The sequence below is a fragment of the Panthera uncia genome, chromosome C2 (genome assembly GCF_023721935.1).
Source record: "Panthera uncia isolate 11264 chromosome C2, Puncia_PCG_1.0, whole genome shotgun sequence".
Lineage (NCBI taxonomy): Eukaryota > Metazoa > Chordata > Mammalia > Carnivora > Felidae > Panthera > Panthera uncia.
Window position 1 is genome coordinate 86,835,925 of NC_064810.1, and position 24,433 is coordinate 86,860,357.

At 38.0% G+C, this 24,433-nt stretch overlaps 1 protein-coding gene across 1 annotated transcript; it reads right to left on the bottom strand.

Moving 5' to 3' along the window:
* Window positions 1-769: 769 nt before the first annotated feature.
* On the bottom strand, window positions 770-2,193 carry LOC125921595 (ras-GEF domain-containing family member 1A-like). Its single transcript, XM_049629196.1, is given in 2 exon segments — window positions 770-1,644; window positions 1,647-2,193. Coding segments are annotated over 2 exon segments (1,191 nt in total). The 3' UTR covers window positions 770-1,000.
* Between the last annotated feature and the right edge of the window lie 22,240 nt (window positions 2,194-24,433).

Genomic DNA, 24,433 nt, shown 5'->3' on the forward strand with positions numbered 1-24,433 from the left:
CCTTGAAAAGGATAGTGACAGACCTCCTCCCCTACCCTGAATTATATATCATCCGAGAGGACTGAAATGGTCATTAATTTTTAATATTATCTCTTCTCAGGGAAGAGCATAATGAATTTTCCTTAGACGTTCTTATAGGATTGAAATCCTAGAAATTCTGGGAAGATTTCAGGGTATCTATAGTGAGCTCTGAAAAATGTTAACCAAGTTTCCAGATGAGAGTAGGTAACAGAAAAAACAGTAAATATTAAACTACCTACAATATCAATTCCTACCATAATAACAACTAATAATGCCTGTACAATGCTTTCCTGTTTAGACAGTTTCTTCCCATATGTTTGATCTCGGGTGGGGAAGAATAGATTACACTAGAATGAGGTTTGTGAGATACAGAAAACTGTGTGCCAGGGATAAGATTTGTGCCTTTGTCCTTACTGAAGTTAACAGTCTCATTGGATTAAAAATACATCATCACATTAAAAACTATGTCCCAAAGAAGGTAACATTAAATATCTAACAAGTAAAATATATGATATATCAAAATATAAAAGAAGGAAAGCTTAATTATTCTGGACTTGAGTAATCAGAGTAGTCAGTATGGCTGAGGTATGGAAACTCCTTTTCAGAGAAGTTATATATGATAAGTATCAGGAAGTTAAGCCTTCATTGCATTCTGGCCCTTCTCTAGCCTTCCCATCATCACCTCAGTGTACTTTATTCAGGCCTTTAGGAGCATCCTGAGGAGTTTCCTTTATGAAGGTCAGTCAAGTTCTGGAACCTCACACTTCCTTGTCTATCTCTGGAAGTAGAACCTTTTAGCGAAGGTTTAGTAGAAACTTTTTTTTTTAATACATGAAATAATTACCTTTTTTTTCCATAAAAGTCATATACAAAATGGACCCCAACCAGTAAGGCCTCCTCATCTCAACCTCTTTAATCAAGATTAAAACTCAGTGCATGTGTGTACTTCATCCAGCATCTGCAGGCTGCATCCATGCCTTCAGGCTCTGTTAAGGAGAGTCATCCTAAGAGTCTTCCAGCTATCCTTCTCAATGTGGTTTTCAGGACCTTCACTTTCAAAGGAGATGATGAAGAGAGCTTCCTCGCTCCAGATGGGTGCCGTGAGCAGGTAGTTCTGAATCTTCTTGTCCTTCTCGAAGGGACAATCTACCTGAGTCCATGTCATGAACTCATGGATTTGTCTGGAGATTTCCCTAAATTCCTTGAAGTTAACATTCCCATTGGGCAAGTGATTGGTATGGATTTTGTGCAGGAAGTAAATGTCCTTAACGAAAAGGTTGAATACAGGGATAACAATCTTCTCTCTGCTGTTGTTGGCCATCTGGGACCTTTGTGTGGCCCCCTGCAGGGCCGTGCGGTAGTTGCAGAAGTTGCTGGATGGGTCCATGTGGTGCTCCAAGATGTCAAACTTGGCCATCTTGACTTTGGACCACGTTTTCTTAAGCCTCGCCACAGGACTGAGGTTCATGCCAGAGATGATGGACATCATAGAGTTGAAATTCCCGATATTAAAGTGCTTCTGGGCCACAGCAAGAAAGAACTCTAGCATGTGAGTCCAGTGCTTCTTCTTCACCACCTGGCACACCTCAGTGGCCACTAGCATGCTAAGGCAGTTGAACCACTGTCACAGGCTTCCAGGCTATATGTCTTGGTCAGGTCCCCTTGGCACCGGTGCTTGTCCCAAGAGTTCATGTGGCTGACGATCTGCATCAGATCCTCAGGGTGAATGCTATTGATCCTCTCCAGCTCAATATGAGTCAGCTGCTGGGCCAGCACCAGGGGGTCAAAGCACACACCCAGGATGTCCTTCTGAGTGGCTGGTGGCTTAGCCTTGAGGAAAGACCCTTTGTCCATGGCTGGTGAGGGAAGCTTTTCCCACAGCTCCTGAAGCTGGCTCTGGGCAGCCGGCTACAGCAGCAGGCTCTGTGTCATTTGGGAAATAGCCTTCTTCACTGTGCCATTCTCCTCATTACACTGTGTGACCCGGTGGGTAATAGTCTTCGGTTCAACCATGGCCTTCTCATCCTGGAAGTCACAGGAGAAGGCCTCTGTCCACTCCTTTAACAGCTGCACAGTCTTGGCTGAGAAGGACTTCAGCTTGGCCAAAGAGGTATGCCAATGATCCTCTACCACTCTGTAGCAAAGGATTTCTCCTGCATCGAAACCATCCATGTTTAAAAATCTTGCCCAGTCTGAGTGTAGAAAATAGCAAGCTACAAGGATGGATGGTGAAAGCAGCTATTGATTCAAGTAGACAGCTAAGTATGGCCATTCATTCAACCAATACTTACTGAGCACTAACAAGGCATCTGGCACTGGGTACTTAAACACATTACTGAGATATGAGGGAAAATGTAGTATTTGATTCCAAATATAAAACAGAATAGATTCATACAATTTATCCACAGTAAGAACAAAGAAAATTATTTATTCCAAACCCTTTATCATGAATATCAAGTAACTAAGACACCAAAAGTCACTTACTCAATAGGTGGTTAGTATCAAAGCCAAATTTTAGAACCTAGATCATTTTATTCTTTGCCAATCCATCTTACCCAAGGGTTCCAGGAAGACATTATCATCACCTTTCTTTATTGAAACTTTCAATCTTCTTCTCTGAAAGAAAATGTGAAAAATGTCTTTCAGTGCACAAGTAGGCTTTATCTTTTTTCTTATTATTTTATTCCAAGACTATTAGTTCCTCACCATCTAATACTTATTCTTTAATGAAATGAACTTGAATAACTGGGTAAACATCTACAATGTTTAACAAACTATTGTCATACTTTAAATAATGGCAAAACTACCAAAGCCGTATTGTTCAATAAGAGAGCCACTGGCCACAATTTAAATTACATACAATTATCCACTTTCTCAGTTGCGGTAACTACATTTCACGTGTTCAGTAGCCACATGTAGCCAGTGGCCACCATATTGAACAGTGCAAATATAGAACATTTCCATCATTGTAAAAAGCTCTATTGCAAAGTATCACATTAAAACAAAGAACCAGCTTCCCACCTGGCACTGTAAGGAATGAATTAAATTGCAAAATGTATTTTTTAATACATTCTGCCTTGAGTAATAAGATATTTACATAAGGATATGCAGGAAGAGAGATTTTACTGAGAAGCAGTACAAGAGAGATACAATCATATTGTGTTCTTCTGCTTTCCTGCTTGCAAACTAAATGCTTAAGTGGCATTCTTTGAATGCCTCAGATGCTCAGAATCTTTTCCTCCATATAACTAGATTTGAAATCTTTTCCATAAGTCCTGTGAAATGGTTTATGTATAAATAACACGAATATTCACTATAGTATTCATTCTCTTACACATATTAAATATAAAACAAGTAAATAATATATACTAAAGAAAACACATATGATTATTTAGGAAGGAAAGTTATTTCCAAGTGAATATTCAAATTAAGAACTGTAAAAGAAAAGGTAACACTTTTGACTGAAAATAGTAAATTGGGCACAGCCTATTTTCATATTAGAGAATTTTGGAGAAAATCATGGAAGCATAAAAATATTTTTATATAATAACATTTATAGTGGCAAATTTTTTTCAAACTTAAATGGTCTTCAGGAAAATATTAACAAAATAAAATCATCACTTCCATACAAAACGATATTATATATACATAAAGGGGGGTGACCAAAACAACTGAAAGTGTAGTCTTCTCCCAAAAAAGAACAATGTGATTCCACAAAGGAAAATAAAAAGTGTTAGTATACTGTCTGTCCTTCTCTGTCTCTGCCTCTCTGTCTCTGTCTCATTCTCTCTCCTCACCTGTCTTTGTTGATTGTTTATTGATAGTGGATATGCACTACTATTATAACAGGAAACGTGCAATACACTTTATAAATAAAGAATAGAAGGCATTTTCCCTACTTGGGTATTGTTATAGTAGAAAGTTCAAATAACAAGTGCATGAATGTATGAGCTAATGAATACATGTAGAAATAAATATAACTCCCTTTCCAAACACATTTGGAATATTATTATCCTAAGTCATAATTTTGGAACACCACTAGCAGATGAAATAGAGTTTACTTTTGAGATTATAACAAACAAATCTGTAAGGAAATCAAGCTTTCAGTAGTTACTAACCTTGCTTAATAGTGTAAAAGGGCCAATAAAAAGAGCAAGGCAAGTTGAGAAAGAAATAATGGAACCGAGGATACATAGATTTATACTACAGCAGTGTGTCAGGATAGTTAGAGGACTATTCCCAAAGTTTGAATTTTAAATTAGTTCAAAAAAAAAAAACCTTGGAAAGTGAAACTTACTTTAATCAATAGTGCTAAACATAGCAGTCTACATTTCTGTTAGTCTGGTTATCAGCTTTTAGGATCTCTACTTTTTTTCAAATATTTACTGTGCAAATCACAGGCAATAAGTTAATTTTCTAAAGGACACCTTTTAAAACAAACTGAAAATTTGTAAATTTCTCTCTCCTTTACTTTGAACCTTAATGAGATCAGGATCACATGATTACTATAAGAAAGAATAGATGAGAGGGTAGTGGGAGGGGGGGAAAGTTCTAAACCATTTCAGTGGAGTAAAGATCAATTTCATTTTAATATAATTTTTAATGGTTGTTCAAACTCATAATGCACCCACACAAAAGCCTTCAGTTAATGTGTGTGTATTTTGAGCAGTTCCCCTCTTCGACCCTCCAGTTTAATTTCCGTCCTTCAAATGAGATGAATGGAGCGTGAAGCAGGTCATATCTCAATGCTGACACATGGGTTGCAGACAGAACTCACAGCCTAGAGAAGCAGCCAGTTTGGAGATTAAATCAAAGCAGCTCTGAATAGATGGGAGGTCAGCCAGGGCCAGCTTTGACATTTGATAGGACCTTGTGATCAATCAGGCCTTTCTTCGCTCTCCCAGGTTTCCTTATGACAGGGGCCCTAAAAAACAGATGGGATATGTTACAAAGTGCAGGAGAAGCACTAGATTGTGAAAGGAGATAGGTGTCAATACTATCAAAGGGACAACTGTTATTTGAAGCAGCCAGCAAATCAGAAGGCTCTGTTTTGCTGCAATTGCGATGCGAAAGTTTTGCCTTTCACAATGTGAAATCTGAGCCTTCAGAATGGAGAGATAATTTTTCAAATGCTTTTCAAAATTTCTTACTTTCTATGCATTAAACTGGAAACTTTGAACTTTCTGAATATTATAAGATTGAATTTTAGCCAAGCTTCACTCTGTGAATAAGCTGTGTTTCCAGCAAAGCCAAGCTTGCTTGTTGCTCTATGTGTGTGTTTGTCTTTGGAAAACACATGCACACACACACACACACACACACACACATAAAACCAAGACATGATAACCTTTGGAAGAAAGGAATCAGAGGGTATTAATGTGGAGCACTTACTGGGCAGGGACCTGAGCTTGGTTTCAGGAAATCCCAGTCACGTCGCCAAGGGGGTCATAAAAAATGAATGGTCCCAGAGCACCACTGTGACAGACTGTTTCAGCGAGTGGTAATGGGCCATCTCTAGGATGAAAGGCCATGTATTTATAACTGTGCAGGCTACCAGGTATCACACCATTCATTATGCCTGCCTGATTTAAGGGAGATGCCATTTACCAGGATGACATGAGAGCAAATTATTTCCAGGAATATCACAGCTCTCTCCCCCACCCCTCATCTACCTCTCCATCTTTCCCACCCCCATCCCAGCCATAGAAACACCTGCTTATATTCATACAAGCATGAGCACATTCTCTGAAATTTTCCTGTCAGAGAACATTTCATACTCAGAGCTAACTTCTCCAAAACTTCTCACTGCAATTTACTTTGGGATGGGAAAGTTAGAATGTGGGAGCCTGACCTAGGGAAGTCTCAAATAAGGAGGAAGGGCACAGAGTCACTCTACTACCTTTCTTCCATGAAATATTTGACTGGAGCCCGAAAGCCAAGACAACTGTTGGGCTGATTTGTAAAGTGAGTTACATTTTCACTTGACATGGACTCCATCTTTACAGAGAAGGTTGGCATTTTGAGTGGCATTTTGTTTCTTGGCCACTGACAGTGGTCAGTCATCAATCAAATGTGCAAAATTACTCAACCTCTGTGGACTATTTCTGATGAGAATTTAACCAACTGCAAAAAATTTTAAGTTATTGTCCAGCATTAATATTTTATATTGTCTTGAATACTTGATGAAAGTCTAATAAGACAGAAGCATAATAAACAAAATATTCCACCAACACATCCTGTATTCTGGTAAAAATAATTAATCTCAGGGAACTTGAGGTAGCTAACTCAGATAATAGCAATGTCAAGGATTGCATTTTGAAAAAAATGAGATTTAAATCTAACAGAAGAGTCATCATAAGTGTTTATAATATATGATTTATGTCCCTTAAAGTGTTAAATGAAAAAATAAACTTTAAATTTCATATTAGTCTGTTGGGGAGAAGATAGATATAACATACTTGGATTTTAACCAAGTTAATTCAGCTGTGGCCTTAATATAACTCAAATACATCAGTGATTATAATAAGGTTTCTACAACAGTGTTTTCATGGTCTGTATCACAGCCTCCTTTAAAGAGTTGGTACAGTTATTCTGATGAAAGTTTCCAGAGAGTATCATAACACAACCGTGAGACCTTTGGATTAGTAAATGTGAGTGTGTATGTACGTGTGTGTATTTAATCTATGCAAATCATGCCCTGATTCTGGCCCCCAAGAGCTCAGATGTTTGTGAGAAGTTAGAGATTATTTACAGAGGGCATTTTTTTGAATAATTTTGTCATTGAAATGTGACACAAATCTTCCAAAATGGTAATTCTCTCTAGCAAGCTAATCCTTCAAGAGGTTTTTATGTCTCCAAGAAAGCTGTGTGTAATCAAAAGACTCTACAAAATACATGTGGGTTTGAGTCACTCTCTAGAATTCCATTTAACTATTGCCAGCTCCAGGAACAGCCACAATTTCCTTATCTCTTGTGCACATCAGATAAAGAATTCAGAAAGAATTGGCAGTTGGCAGGTGAGTAGCTGAAAGAGGAAGGAAAAAAGCTTTACTGGTGTTTCCCAATTAATTTTCTTTTCAAGTGAAAGTCTGAAAAGAAAAAATAAGAAAACTGGAAATGACCTAAAAACTCTGGTGTGATAAGATAAACTTTGGCCTGACCATCACCCTGTGACTTAATGCATAGTCTGAGAATGAGAAAATGGACCGAAAAAACAAACAAAACAACCAAAAGCCAAAAAAAGAGACAAACCATGGACTGTATTTCCAACAATTATTTTTTTAATTATACTGAAACTTAAAAGTGAGAAATAGAAGGAATTTGGTCTGAAAAAAAATAAGTCTGTGGGAAAATTAGTGAGAGGAAAAGCAAATAGAAACAAATATTTAGTTAAGAACCTTAACTCAAAATTCCATTTTTAAAAATTGTACTAACGCCAAAACCTTAACGAAAGAGCCGTTTTTTTTCAAATAGGGCAAAGACACCTGTTAATATCAAGGAATCCATTATATTTTATACTTCAATTATCTTTTAAAAATAATGAAGAAATGAGTCAATGGTATTTTTCAGAATGACCCTAGATGCATAACTTAAGACATGTGTTCTGGCACATGACAGTTTACTGTATGTCAAGCTCCCTTTTCCTTAGTGAGGAACAAAGAGGTGGCAGTCTTGGTTTCAGGCAAAGGCAGGGAGTTTTTGTTCCATTCAGCCAAATGTCTCTGTGAACCCTGAGACTGATCCCTCAGGATCGTGTACTCCTGATTCTGAAAATCAATATAACTGGCCAGTTCAAATATCTCCCACGTTCTAAACAACATTTCAGATGCTAAAGTTTTCCGAGGGGCAGAGGCTATAACCTGGTGACAAAGTTTATTTCATCCTGGGCATTCACCCCTCTCTTCAAAAACATCATGAGCTCAGCTTTGAGAAAGTAGTCTGTTTAGATTCTAAACCCCTCTCCAGCTACATCCATGAAGACATGGAAAGGGCTTGCCATAGTTCTGTTCCATAAGTATTGTGCCATGGAAAATCTACTCATTATAGCATATTAACTTGTTTATAAGAGGTACAGGAGATCATCTTTGCCTGGGGTTATTAAGAGCTCAGGCCTTGCAGGGGCACCTGGGTGGCTCAGTCAGTTAAGCGTCTGACTTTGGCCCAGGTCATGATCTCATGGTTTGTGGGTTCAAGCCCCACGTCGAGCTCTGCGCTGACAGCTCAGAGCCTGGAGCCTTCTTTGTATTCTGTGTCTCCCTCTCTCCCTGCCCCTCCCCTGCTCATGCTCTCTCTCTCTCTCTCTCTCAAACATGAATAAACATTAAAAAAAAAAAAAAAAAAAAAAAAAAAAAAAAAAAAAAAAAAAAAAAGCTCAGGCCTTGCAGAAAGGTAGGCCTGAGTTCAAAGTTCAGATCCACCTCTTACCAATGTGTCATACTGGGCAAGTCTCTTTAAAGTAGGAATAGTAATGATCCTTACTTCAAATAATAATAATGGCATTGGGCAAGTCTCTTTAATGTAGGAATAATAATACCAATACCTTGATGTAAGAATTACCTAGGGGCGCCTGGGTGGCTCAGTCGGTTAAGCATCCGACTTTGGCTCAGGTCATGATCTCATGGTTTGTGGGTTCGACCCCCGAGTCGGACTCTGTGCTGACAGCTCAGAGCCTGGAGCCTGCTTCAGATTCTGTGTCTCCCTCTCTCTCTCTGACCCTCCCCCGTTCATGCTGTCTCTCTCTGTCTCAAAAATAAATAAATGTTAAAAAAAATTTTTTTAATAAAAAATTAAAAAAAAAGAATTATCTAAAAGGATTATATAAAAAGCAATTTTCACAGTTCCTGGTACAGAAAAAACAAGCCAACAAGTGAGCTATTGTTAGGTATTGATGCAGCCCATTTATCTTTGAGCATTCTAACCCGGGAGAAGTCTAAGGACACAACAGAACATCACACTCTAATGACATTTTTAGCTATCATTTTATAATTAAAGGAATCAATTAATCAAAAGATCAAGTAAGACATTGGAAAGATAGGAGACAGAAACTTGGGGTTAGCCTTCTTCAAATGGTGCATAAATGTTCATTGACAAGATCATCCTGTTAAAGATTGGAATTGCCCCTTCACAAAAAATTATATAATAGCAATTAGAATTTAAGAGTGCAGACTATTCTCTGGAATAGAAGTGTATTTTTTACCCATTTCTGTATAGCAAATTATCCCAACACATAGAGGCTGAAAATTATGAAACATTTGTTGTCCAATAGTTCTTGTGGATCAGGAATCCAGGAGCAGCTTCCTGGCTAGTTTTAGCTCAGCATCTCTTATGAGCTATAATCAAGGTTTTGGCTAGGGATGCAGTGATCTCAAGGATTGACTGGGGAGGACCTGCTTCCAACCTTATTCACATGGCAGTTGGCAAACCTCAGAAGGTCCACTTTCAAGTTCACTCCCATGGAACTTGCCACAGGCTGCCTCATGACATGGCAGCTGGATTTTCCCAGATTGAGACATTCAACAGATAGTGAGAGAGTCTCCCAAATGGAAACCACAACTTTTTATAACCTCAGCTCAGAACTGACATCCTATCACTTCTGCTGTATTCTGCTTGTTAGAAGTGAGTCAATAAACCCAAACACTACTCAGCAGGAAGACACTACACCAGAGTGTGAATCCCAGGAGGCAGTGATCACTGGGAGGCACCCATAGTCCATTCTCTGGTTTTCAATGTAAAATGTTCGTCCTGCTCCCAAAGAGTTCAAAATTCTCAATATCTACTCAAACCCCAGAATCTCATCATCTGAATCAGGTCCAAGTATGGATGAGGTCCCTCAAGTATAATTCCTCAAACATAACTTGTCAAGTATATTTCCTTGCGATCTGCAGACCTGGGAAGCAAAAGAGACAAATTATCTGCCCCCCACCCCCTGCAACATGCAATGGTAGGCCTGGCATGGGATAGCCATTATAGACAGTCATGTTCAAAGACCAAGGTAGGAAACACAGGGGAATTACTGGTCCCATGCAATTCTGAAATTCAGCTAAGCAAATTGATGTTGAAAGTCTTTGGTTAGTTCTCCTATCCCAAGTAATTTTTCATGTTTTCCCACTCTGCCCTCTGGGCTCCTCGTTCCCCCCTCTTAGCTATCTTAACATTTTCACAAAAAGTAGCAGGTGCTAAAATTCTGAGGATTCAAAGGCCAACTCTACTCTCCTCATTCTGTACTGTTTCTGTCCCTCTCAGCCCAAGCTGGTGATGTTTGTGCAGATTTCTCCTTTGAGAACTTTGTGAGTCCCTTATGACGTCTTGGGGTCAAACCCGATAGACAAAAGCCACACCTATAACCTCTTCTGGATAAACCCCTCTCTATCTTGGGCTGCTGCTGAGATGCCTGAAAGACAAGGCCCTGAAAGTTCCTAGAAGTAGTTTGATGGAGAGACCCTCTGTGGTACCCTTTAATCTCTTTAGAGGGCCTTCAATCTGACTGAAGTTCATCTGAGGCACCACTTTAGACCTTTTTGAGATTTGAATAAGATATTCTATGGCCGTTCGTTGCACTTTATCTTCTTTAACACAGTGTTTTTCTGGCATCGCCCTGGATTAAATCCTTGCTCAGACCTTTTTCCTTTTCTCCTTCCTTCCTTTTTTTTTTTTTTTTTTTAATTTTAGCATCATCCTGGACCACCTGAAGCATCTTAGAGCTTTCAAACCCTCAATTCCCAGCTTTTGTGTTTGTTTGTGTCAACCCCTTACCTGAGTTTCTCTCTCCTGCATCTCACATTTTACTTCAAACAAGAAGAAATCAGGTGGTAAGGAAACACTTTGGAAATCTCCTTAGCTTGGACCATTTCTGTACTTTACGCCAGTTTCCAGTAAGATTCTCCTCCTACTCCTTTTAAGTTCTCACTGCCAGCCACCACGTAATTCAAAATTCTACAAAGAGCATATTCAAGGCACTTAAAACTTTTAGTGATATTCCCCTCAAAAATGTTACAGTGTTTCCAACTTCCGCATACTGCCTCATTCCACTGCCACTCCCACATTTTAGGTTTTGCTATGGCAGCACCTTAGCCCATTTCCAGGTACCAAAGTCTGTGTCAGACAGAGGTTAGAATTCATTCAGTATTTAGACATTAAAGTGGGTGGGTAGGTAGGTAGGCAGGGAGACAGATTTCAAAAAAGGAAAAAAAAAAGGATTAGACCTTATACAATCCTAAGAGATGGTGAATCAGCCTCCACAAGGCTATTGTCTTTAATCTGACACTGAAACTTGAAGTCTAAGGCAACCAGTTGGAAAGGGAAGATTGATTTAAAGTCGGTCAAAGACAAGCTGGAATCACAAACATGATTTGAGCCCATGAAACTACAAAATGTGTGTGTTCTTATTGCCTCTGACTTTGGTGGTGTGAATACACTGATGAAGTGAGGGCTCTTGGTCATACAGATAAAACACACACCTGGTCCAGGAGTCAAGTAAAGCTAAAGGAAAAGCCATATGAGGTGGAGCTGTGGCAGGCCTGGCTGCTGCGTCACATCAATGAGGTGAGCCAAACATGAGCAACACACAGACTAGCTGTGACATGGCGATTGCTTCATTTCTACCCTCCAAATTCCCCACAAGAACTTCCCTTGTGTCCCATCTTCATAGAAAACATAAGAGCGAAGGGAATTTTAAGGAATGTAGTTCAGCCTAGCCAAGTGGATATATTAAAAAGCCACAGTACACTCCTTTAGTAATGTACGTATCTCACACTTTTAAGAAAATTTTGTACATTTCACCTACTCAGTAAATGTCAGGCACTAAGTGAGGTGCTAGGAACACAAGAATGAACAAAGAAAAAATTCCAGTTTTCTTGGAGTTTGTTCTTTATCTCAGGAGGATGGACAATAAACAAAACATAGAATAAATAAGTAAAATTACATCCTACCTGAAAAGGCAGAAAATGCTATAAAAATCGGGGCGCCTGGGTGGCGCAGTCGGTTAAGCGTCCGACTTCAGCCAGGTCACGATCTCGCGGTCCGTGAGTTCGAGCCCCGCGTCAGACTCTGGGCTGATGGCTCGGAGCCTGGAGCCTGTTTCCGATTCTGTGTCTCCCTCTCTCTCTCTGCCCCTCCCCCATTCATGCTCTGTCTCTCTCTCTGTCCCAAAAATAAAAAAAAAATAAAAAAAAAAATCAGGATAAGGGGATTGGGACTGTAGGCTGAGAAAGGAGGTCAGGGGTCTCATTGAGAAGGTGGCATTCATGCAAAGAGTTAGGGAGATGAAGAAGTACACCACGCATGTATCTAAAGGGAATACCCTTACTGCCTAGAAAATGGTAGATAGTCAACAAATGAATGTATAAAAGACAATACAATGGAATGAATGAATGAATAAAATGGAAACAAACATAATAGGAAGACATAAGCCAATGGATGAGTTTCTGAAAGGAAGAACACTATTTCCCCACAAGCTTTTCACCTACATATCTTACTAACAGATGAGTCATACTGAGGAAATATTTCTGCTTGTTGCAGTTAGGATTTTTTTGGCTGCAAATATCTTGGCCAACTTCAAAATCAAATTCATTGCAGTGATGTGAAGTCACTGATGAAATCAAAGAAACTGATTAGCCAGGCCTAAGGGAAGAAGAAATCAGGACAATTCACACGGTCTACTTAAGAGGATTAATGGATCAGTGAGAACTCTTTTCAGGGTGCCACCAGCGAACTGAATCACTAGCCATGGTCCATTTTTGTGTCAAAATCTTCTGTTCAAGACTCAAATTCTTGCAACAGTGTCTTACTCTTCAAGTTTGGGTCACAAGTCCACTCACAAAAAGGCAGGAAAACTGGACTGACAGTGTCACCAAGATCACGTGAGACAGGGTGGTTAGTTTGTCAAAGGAAAAACATATGCCATTGCCAAATGAAGCAGGAAAGGATATTGGGTGGATAAAAGTAATAGATGCTCACCATCTCTATCAAAACTCTTTATAACTGGCTGATTGCCTGCCATATGAAAATAATGAGTGAAGAGACTCCTCATGGTGCATGGAATTCCAAAGGTGTCCATGTAATTTAGACCTAAAGACAGCCACATAGGAAATCGTTCTATTTCTGTCCCCGGTGCTAGGGACATCTTTTATGTCCAGGGTGCCTCATGCTTTACCTAGTTGGCAATCTTACCAAGAAACAAGAAGAGGAAGGTAAGGTAAGGAAGAGATGTCTTGAACTAAACAGGATGATTAGAAACACCTATCTCCTATAGACACGGACTAGGAAGATAAATTATCATTCTGAGATCACAGAAAATGCCAAGAGCATTGCAGATAGGATAAACATTCAGACTTTGGGGCTGCCGTGACTATAGATAAGATTATTTGTTTCTTCTCAGTCTATTTATGTCAATTTCTTCCTGTTCCATTGCTAACATTCCTCTGCCTGTACATTTAAAAAATATTAATTCAGAACATGTATCTTTCCTTTCTTCTCTAAAATGTCTCTGGCTATGTGATATTTTCACACAAAGGAGCTATATTTGGCATTCAAAAATTGCTTTTCTTCCTGCTGGCAAGAAGAATTCACTCACTACCTACTAGTGCAAAACACTTATTTTGCTTAAGAAAAGAAAAAAAGGAGCTTCCTCCAAATGATACAGAAAGAAAATAGATATTAAATTTTAAAGAGGACAAAATGATTCCTCCTCCTTGAACATTTTCCAGAACAATACACTGCTCCTGTCTATTGTTTCAGAGGCTAATAGTTACATAAATGCCTTTCGGGTAGCATTATTTCCATGGTATCATCATCTTAGGCACAAAAGGAGTAGGCAGAGGTATAATGACTCACTTTTTAACCACGCCCTGATTTATATCCAGAGCTCCCCAAAGGAGAAAATACTGCATTGTTTGTTTGTTTTTTCAAATTTCTTTCCTTGTTTCCTTGTTATTTTTCCTTTTTTAAATCTTTATTAAGTTCTGTTCAATGTGTACAAGGGACCCCTATGTCCATACCAGCAATATAAGGACAAAATTAGGCCAAGAATCAAAAGACTGGAATTCCCTTTGGTCTAGCACCTTAGTGGATATGCTGAAACTAATATGTGCCCTAAAGGGAAGGGGGGGGTGGGAAATGGGGACTTTGTAAAAAGAATTTGCCCAATTTGATGCTCAAATAGATATAATAGGGGTTAGACTGAAAGGTCACTTTATTTAATCTCTTCCTTTAAATTCCTGGTCGTATGGCAATTTAGATCTTAACCACTCTTTGTTAGAAAAATCTGTGAACTTAAGTATCTGGTGAAAAATAAACTTGGCTAAATGTCTGTCACTAAATTTAGGCATAGAATATTATTGCATTTTTACTAGCATCTTTGCTGGATTTTTTGTGAGACCTGACTCTGGAAATTCTGCAAGCCATCCTAGTTTTTCAAAATTAGTAAGGTACCATTTAGAACACATAAACTCTTGGGCTACTGATTAGTGAACAGCTAGTCTGGAAAATTAAAAATGCCCTCCAGAAAGTGTTATGAGAATAGGGATTTAAAAAAATCTTTTTTCTTCATATGGAGAGGGCCAGACTCAACTAATGAGCAATTGAAAAAGTCAATTATTATCCTATGAGATTAGAGGTCTATAACAGAAAATAAAAAGCAAGCTACTATAAATGGCATCAGAATACAATAAAACAAAATTCTACAGTGAATAGGCAGTCCCCGGTTGCGTGATGCCTTCCACTAACAAGATGAGATGATCTGGAATTACACCAAAACACTGAAGAGATCTTGCCTTGCCTTATATGTCTCCAGGATCTATTTCCTCTTATGATAAAGAATTTGAAGGGTGCCTGGGTGGCTCAGTCGGGTAAGCAACCAACTTTGGCTCAGCTCATGATCTTGTGTTTTGTGAGTTCAAGCTCCGCATGGGGCTCTGTGCTGACAGCTCAGAGCCTGGAGCCTGTTTCAGATTCTGTGTCTCCCTCTCTCTCTGACCCTCCCCCGTTCATGCTCTGTCTCTGCCTATCTCAAAAATAAATAAACGTTAAAAAAAAAAAAAAAAAAAACAAAGGGAGAAAAAGTATTCTGTGAGTCTGAAGCTAGAGTCAGGATCCAACGTAACAGTCACCAGAATGAAAAGATTTCAGTGCAAGTTAAAGAAGGTCACTCTTACCAGTAGTGGAATGGGGCTCCTCCTGAAGTGGCCAGGTTACCCACCAGTGACCATATTTAAGAGACAGAAATACTTGGGGACACCTGGGTGGCTCAGTCAGTTAAGCCTCCAACTCTTGATTTTGGCTCAGGTCATGATCTCACCATCTGTGAGGTTGAGCCCGTGTGGGGCTCTGTGCTGACAGCACAAAGCCTTCTTGGGATTCTCTGTCTCCTTCTATCTCTGCCCCTCCCCTCTCGTGATCTCTTTCTGTTTCTCTTTCTCAAAAATAAATATACGCTAAAAAAGTGTCATTAAGAAAAGAAACAGGAATACTTGGCATTTGTACAAAAGCTTAATAATGATAAAAATTTACATGATAAACTGAAAGAATTCTGGGCCACCCTCATGACTTACTGAGCAGCTACCCCGAAGTAGATCTTGACTGATGGTTGTCTTAAAAAAGTGGTGCAGGGACTTGCCTACTCAGTCCATCTGTCTGTCTGTCTATCTATCTATCATCCGTCTGTTCATCCGTCCATCCATTTCACATGAATGTTCTCTCTCACCTTTCTTTCTGAGGAATGCTATGCTCATGATGCCCTGACACCCTTTTCCCCCTGTGTTCTCCCTTCTCTCCTACCTCTCAGACACAATTGTCCTAATCTAGGCCTTCCTCTGCAGGCACTATAAAAAGTGTAGAAACTGCAGCATAACCTCTTACTCTGACTTTTTTTTTCTCTACATGAGACAAACTCCTTAGAATTCAGGGGAGTCAAGTTTTTCCTCCCTTGTCAGTGGAATTTATTATTTTATTTTTATAATACCATGTAAAGAAGGCAACATTAAAGTTAATAGCCCCATTTTGTAGATAAGCAAACTGAGGCCCAGTGAAGTTCTGTTACTGGTCTAAGATCACATACATAAAATGACAGAACCATCACCTGAACTAGGTGGCTCCAGGCTTGGTGCTCTTTCCACCACAAGTGAGACAAGTAGGTATTGGATTTAATACAGAGATATACAGGATCTTATACAGGATATAGGATTTAAATGAGGAATTCTTTCTTTAGGCTAGAGGCTTCTTTGTACTTCATGTATATATGATTCAATTTTCTAAATGTTATTTATCTATTGATAAAATATGAGGATCTATAAATGTTCCTAATACCTATCTCTTTTTATAGGGTACATTGCAGCAGTTATAAACTCAGGGTACTATTATTTAAGTTAGTTAAGATGCTTTAAGTTTATATAAAGAGGCTAATTTTATTTCACTATTATTGCTATTGTATCATTTTAACACAGGTTAATTTAAGAAAAGAAAGTAATTTCAAAGGCAGTCAGCCACAATGGTATAGACAAACCTCTGCCAGCTGGCTGTAAAGCTCTGAAAATTAATGAAATCATCACCCCTTAAAATTTTCTCTACAGTTGCATTGTCAGGAACTTATTCTTTCTACATTTAGCTGCTGGCAAACAGTCACTCTTAAATCTAATACAATTTAGTAATATTTTCCATACATATTAGGGTGTGTCTTTTTACTCAGTGAAATTGTAATCTAAACAGTGGCATAAATGAATCAAGATGAGTTGTACTGGGGAGTTGGAAAGGCAGCTCCGAGGAATGAGCCTCTAAATGCCTACTATAGATAGTTTAGCCTGGGTTGGAAGAAAATCAGGTCTTATATTCAGCCCTATATTCACATACCGCAAGTCTTTGAGTATCCAAGTAGGATGATGATGATAAATGTCACAGAAAGCCAGGCAGAAGGAGGCTGCATAGATCATCAGTCTTCAGTAGGATCTTGCTGAAGGCCAACTTTCGGTGAATAAAATAGTTATGATCGCCATAAGTTTAGGGGCATAAAATGTGTTAAATTTGCATAAAATTTACATAAACCTACCTAAATGATTCCAGCTGCCACAAAAAAATATGTGGGCATCTTCTTACATTATCTTAAACCTCATATACCTTAAAAACGAGAGAAGGGCTTAGGAGAACTTGCTTGTAAGTTTCTCTGAAGAACACTATAACAAAGTTTGATAGGAAGAGCTTGATTAAATAATTGAGGAAAGGGAATCTGCTTAATTCAAGTGAATCCATTTTTAAAAAAAATCCTCACTGTTGCAATATGTCTAAAATAAGCCCGATTTCCCCCTTGCTTTTATCAGTTCAGTGTATGGTATGGAATATGATTTAGAGATACTGGCTCATTTAGGGGAAAGCACAAATGGGCTCTGAATCCTAGGTGTGATATCTGCTAGCCATGGGATACAAGGCAAATACTTGAAATTCTTTCATTTTCCATTTTCTCAGTTGCAGTATACAACGATGGAGGTTCTCCAACCTGACCTAGCAGAGATCACCTGAGGGCTTTGATAACTACAATCCCAAGACCTACTCTGAGAGATCCAAAGGTGAGCATGAGGAAAGAATCCAGAAATCCATATTTATGATCAGCACCAGAGATGATTCCAGGACAGTTCATCAAAGCTAGGAATTTGTGGACCAGAAGAAATCTACAAGTCTGACAACTCTAAAAGTTTGTGTCTGCTTAACTCTTTTGATGTTTAAGCATCTTGAAACTATAACCTCACCAGAGATTAAGTACCTGAAGAATTTGAGGTCTTAAAATTAGCACCGGATCAAGATTCAAGGGTAGGAATCCTGAAGTCTTTCACTCCCTGGATGCATGACATTTGCATTTCCTTGTAAGTGTTCATGGCTATGAAGTGAAGACTAATTCCTTTAGAAGGTCTCTAAGGTCTCTACAAAGAACTTTATATGAATCTAAGTTATATGACTCAGATACATTTGGAAAGTTGGTGAGGAAAACATGTTTCCTTTTGAAATGCCTCCTCTTAAAAGATATTTCACAGAGACAAGCTCTGTTTAATTGACTGGGACCTCATGGATGGAAGCTTCGAATCTGATTCAAACCTAATTATAACCCTTCTCTACTGAGAACTTTACAAACTGTCTCCCATTTCTATTTTCAGATAGAAATGAGACAAAAAAAAAAAGGAAGAAAAGGGAAAGAAGTGTGTTTAAATGTTTTTGCTCAAAAAGCTAATTATTATGTAACATCTCTATTCAAGCTCTCATTCCACATCATGCAAAATATTTGCAATAAAGCATAAATCTGGATTAACTTTCTCTGCTTTGAGGTTTGCAGAAAGAACTGTCTGCAGGATATATGAAGCCTGCATAAATCTGTGTGCAGTCAGTGGTCAGTATTCTAGAGGCAGTAGAAAAATAGGTTTTCTGATAAGGCATCAGTTTTGCAATGAACACGATGAAATATGTCACTTTCAAGTTGAGTCCATTTTTGAAATTCCAGGCAAAGCCATCACAGCCCCTGTCATGGAGGCTGGATAATTGGGATTCATTGCACAACCTACATTCTCTAAAAGATGATTGACATCCCTGCAGTTTGTGCTGTGTGAAACTGGCCACATTGTCAAAACCTGGACAAACACGATCTTCTCAAATTGAGATTTAGTTAAATACGAAGATGTGGAGATGTGTTTTCATACATTTTTAATAAATGTTTTCTAAAGTTGTGATTAGAATAAAATAATTTGTCTAGAAAGTTGTACTGACCAATATATGGTAGCTGCTAGCCACATATGGCCATTGACACTTGAAATGTGGTTAATTCAGATGGAGGTGTGCTAGAAATTTAAGTATTCCCAGACTTCTAAGAGTCAATTTTTTAAAAAGAATACAAAGTATTTCATTAAAATATTTTATGTAGATTACATGTTGAAGCAGTAATATTTTGAATATATAGGCTAAATAACATAATTAGTAAAGTTAATCTCACTCTCTACTTTTTTAATATGATTACCAGAAAATTATATATATATATATGTGTGTGTGTGTGTGTGTGTGTATATATATATATATATATATATATATATATATTACATTATATTTCTATTAGATAGCATTGTTCTCAACAGAAGATTGAACAGGTATGTCTTCTCAGACAGGTTTATTGATATTATTTGAAGCTCACTTTAGCATATATTTGGACCTACAGTACATGAGTTCAAGATAGTAATGTTTCTCCACACCAATTTATTTGATACTAGACCCATATTGTTGCCTCTGAAATATAAAACTATAATTTCAGAATAATTTTATGTGTCTAAAAGGACTTTGATATATTACACAGTGACTTAGAGTCTTAGAACTTCTAGATACCCCCAAAATCATTTAGCTCAATCCCATTTAGTTCAATTCATTTTTAGAGGAGGACATTAAGAACCAGAGTTCAAGTGATCTCCTTAATATTACTTAGGAGCAAAGCCAGAATTGGAACCCAGATATCTGACTCACAAACCACACTATTTCTATTTTACCAATGTAATTTAAATTTGACTATGTTTCAAAGTGAGAATGAAATTATTCCTTGCTTCTCCCCCCATAATAAGTAGTCTTATTTTTTTGCAAAATAACTTCAATTCAAAAGCTATGTGGTTTTTTTTGAAATTGCCATAATTAAGGCTATATTTGTTAAAACAATACGGTTGGTTAAAGTAAATTAATAATATCTTATTATTGGTCTCATTCCCCAACAACTATAATTTGGCCTAAAAGAATTCTGTGATATAAAATAATGAAAACATAAAACTTACAAAATCACCAAGAAAGCAATCAGTACCTAAAATATGATATGTCTACCTACAAGTAGTAGCACTAGGAGAAAGAAACCAGCATGGTTCAAAAAGAACCATAAAGCCCTAGGGCAGAGACGGACCCCAGGCACTGGGTCTGGCAGGGGGATTTTCTGCTAGGAAACTAAAGACAATACCCATGGAGGAATCAAGTTAGCTAAACAGGGGGAAGGAAGGCACTGACAAAACTTGCAAGGGATATTAAAACAGAACAGAACAAAACAAAACAAAAACAAAAACAAACATTAATTTAAAATATTTGAGAGGTGCCTGGGTGGCTCAGTTGGTTAAGCGTCCAACTTCGGCTTATGTCATGATCTAAGGGTCTGTGAGTTCGAGCCCCGCGTAGGGCTCTGTGCTGTCAGTTCAGAGCCTGGAGCCTCCTTCCGAGTCTGTGTCTCCCTCTCTCTCTCACACTCTGTCTCCTCCTCTACTCACACTCTGTCTCTATCAAAAAATGAATAAACGTTAAAAAAAAATTTAAATATTTGACACGAAGGGTAAAGGAAAAATGTTGCTTCTTTATTAGGGAAAAAAAAACTATCCCTTGCCTGAGGCTCTTGAGATATTGTCTTGGGCTATTTGGTAAGTATTTAATCTCTTTAGGGCCAAGTCCATTGAGGCCCTAAACCAGTCACTCTCCTGTAAAGTGAAGAATCCAGTGAAACCTTTTACTTTTTTCATTACAAAAAAAAAAATTAAAATAAAATAAGTAATTAATTGATATTCCATTTGTGGGGGTTGGGAGGGAAGGGGAACTAAAGTAGTCTTTTTGAAGTCAATTAAAAGATAATCTCAGGGGCACCTGGGTGGCTCAGTTGGTTAAACATCGACTCTTGATTTTGGCTTAGGTCATAACCTCACAGTTCATGAGTTCAAGCCCCATGTCAGGCTCTGTGCTGACACTGTGGAGACTGCTTGGGACTCTCTCTTTGCCTCTCACCTGCTCACACTTTCTCTTTTTCTCACAAATAAATAAATATTAAAAAATAAAAGTCTCAAGATTAAAGGAAACTAAAAAAATAAATAAATAAATAAAGGAAACTAGTCCTTCTAAATACTGTTTTGACAGAAGTAACCAGATTTTTTTTTTTTTTTGGTCAAATTCCATGAAATACAGTGCATAAAATATCTGTCACAGTACCTGTGCATGCTAGATACCGATAAATGTTCATATCTGAATCATTCAAAGTGATTGTTCATGTAAATTTAAGGTTAGGATGACAGAGAACTGGAAGGAATGAAGCATTTATATTTTTATTTTTATATTCTGATTGTATTCTATTTTGATATTCCAACTGCAATGAATTTTCATTATATGCAGCCTGGAAATTATAAAAATATAATATTAAAGTATAAAGTATGTAATAAAAATCCTTTTCTTCTTTTATTTTCTCCAACATTTTTTTTTTATCTCACAGTCTTTCCCCTTCACATTTGATTTTTTTCTCAAACAGTATTTTATGCTACCCCAGTCTTTCTCTATCTCTATTCTCTTCACTTGGAAACTACTTTGCTGAGTTTGAGAATACTCAGTGCACAGGGCAAGATGAAATCACACAAACATAAGGGAGGCCACCTAGGGAAGACCAGAGAGTGTGGGTGGGATCACCAACACATTAACTTTAAAATTCACCGTTGTTATTGTATTTAGAAATGATCTGACTCAGGGGAACCAACTCTCACTAATTAATCCATTAAAATCCAGCAAGTCAATTACCATTCTACAGAGAAAAAGATCTACCAAGGAAACAAGAAAGTTTACATCAGTCAGACATTCTTCTCCTATAAGACATAACGCAGGGGAAGCTAAATTATGGTCAGTAACTTGCTTCAGATAGATGTTCTTGATGTGTATCATTAAACTACAAAGGCCAGATGCATTTCTCCACGCTCTAGAATTTGCCTGCCAAATCTTCAGGAATAGTAAGAACATTCTTTCCCTCTTGGGAGTACTGAAGATATTCTGACAAATATTACTTCTTGACAGTTCTTTTTAATTATTCCAGGTTAACCATCTCTCTTCTTTTAATACTGTCTTTCCATAAAAGTTTATCATAAAACTGGTTAAAATATCACAATCATACTCTGGTTCTGCTTCTCTAATGGGTCTCCTTGATTGGAGTTTTAGGAGCTATCAAGACCTTCCAGTCCTACATTTGCAGGTGTCTCTTGGTTTAGCCATAGAGAGTGCAAATCAAATGTTATGTGTAGATTTTTTCAGACTAATTCATTGAAAGTGATGCTATTTCTAACTTTTTGGTGGACACCTTACTATTGCAATCTGTATTGATTATGTAAGGACCCTTGTATGCTCTCTTTAGTAATAAAGATATTGAGCCTCTTTATAAATAATTTAGGACATGTCTAAATGTATTTTCCATGGGGAATTTTGATCTGCATGATTCAGTCACTTCAGAGAATACAGCATCATCTTCTAAAAATTCCAGATCTAGACAAGTGGAAAACCTCCTTTGGAAGGGCAAATGCTTCTCTATTTTAATTCCTTCCCAGCCTTCCAAGGCAAATGGGTCTCTTACACTATTTTCTTAAGCCAAGTAAACATCATTAAGTGGTCCTTTGGCAAAGCTTGTATTCATTAAGTGATGTTTCCATTTGAAATTACAAATATAAACCAATCCTTATGTTCCATTTGCCTCCACCCTAAGGATGGCTCTATTTACTTCAAATTTTAGTGTAGACTCAGGATTATGTCCACTTCAGGTTGTAGGAACATCCTGGCTCAGGATTATGTCCATTTTATGCTGAAGGAACATCCTGCTTCTATCAGCAGTTGAGAACAAATTTCTCTAAAACCAAGTCCGTATACGATATTAAAAATGTTTAATTCTTTCACTAATGCTGGTTTTAAGGATGAGTACACATTATAATTTTTATAAATATTCCATTTCTTAGATCCCTGAGGATCTCTCTTACATCAAACCAGCGCTCTCTTTTTCCCTTCACAGTCCATAGCTTACAATCACTTAGTACAGTTTTTATAGTACATTACAATTCTAGTAAAAGAAAATAATATATAAAAATCCTAACTGAGCAAAAGTCAAAAGAAGAATAAAAGTACTACTTCTTCACATTACCAAACTCCTGATTTGAGAAATATCTTTTTATTTTCTCAGGAAGGCTGAATTTCCAAGGAAGATTCCAGAACTGAACCTACCATCTTCCATCTTCCACGAAGTTAATTAACCAAAAGCAAGTGATGTACAGAGGCAGGTATGGTGGTAGGGGTGAGGTTGTGGGAGTCAGTGACAGGTCAGCACATGGACTCTCCTTTCCTTTGAACTTTCTAGAAGTCCAAAGTAAGTTGTAGTTGGATACATAAGAGAAATTTCAAGAGTAAATGAAATCAGATAAATAAACTTTATCACTATTGGTCTTGAGCAATTATTGTAAAACACATATTGACACAGAAAAAGAATCAAGAAAAGCTATGAGCATACTGGCACAAAGCATCTGATGATGAGGCACTGACCCTGTCCCCTTACCACCTCCACCAATGTGATTGTTTATATTCATACATTCCTATCTTTGCATCACTTGGATAACCATCTCCTAATTTGCATCATAATGTTGGGTAATTGGCTGTGAACATTTTATCTCAATAACTGTGATTCTTGGAAAATGATGTCAAAACCAACATATTTTTCTCTCGCTCAAAAGTCTCAATCCATTGTCCGTTTTTCTCCCAAACGTCTGCCCTTCCTTCTCTCATTCTTCTGCACGTTCACTAAGCAAGTTCAGAATTTCTGTAAAAGGTCGGCAAAGATTAGCTATGTCCAGCGTTAAGAAATGACCCCACCATGGGGCACCTGGGTTGCTCAGTTGGTTAGGTAGCCGACATCAGCTCAGGTCATGATCTCGCAGTTTGTGAATTCAAGCCCCGTATTGGGCTCTGTACTGACAGCTGACAGAGCCTGGAGCGTGCTTCAGATTCTGTGTCTCCCCCTCTCTCTGCCCCCTCCCCTGCTCACACTCTGTGTCTCTCTGTCTCTCAATAATAAATAAAGGTTAAAAAATAAAAAAAAAAAAAAAAGAAATGACCCCACCAGGATGAGGAATGGATCCAGGCTATGGTAAGTGATAAATGTACTTGCTGCCTCTGATCTCTGTGCAACTTTTTATGCCCTACCACATTACCCCCATTAGTGATGCTCTCTGACTTAGTCCTCAACTTGGCAATGTGCCTTAGTGGAGGCACTGCAGCCTTGTTACAACAGTTCTCCATGTGGTTCTGCATTATGAATTACGGCATTTATGTTAAGCGAACTAGCGTGAGCTTTTCAGACCTCAAAAGGTACCCTGCAGTTCCCAAATATCTAGGATACAGAAGGCAAAAGTAGGAGAAAATATGGAATTTGAAAAGAGACATAAGAGAAAAGCAGGAGCAAAAGAATTAAAACAATAACAATTTTGGCCAACGTCCAAATACATCAGTGAAAGAGGGGAGGTAATTTTGACCCCCCAGCTAGTATATCAAAACATGTCATTTCACACACTCACACTGAATGATGACTCGGCTCTCTTTTTCTCAGCTCCAGCTATAGCTAGGAATACTTTGTTGATTTTTTTTTTTTTTT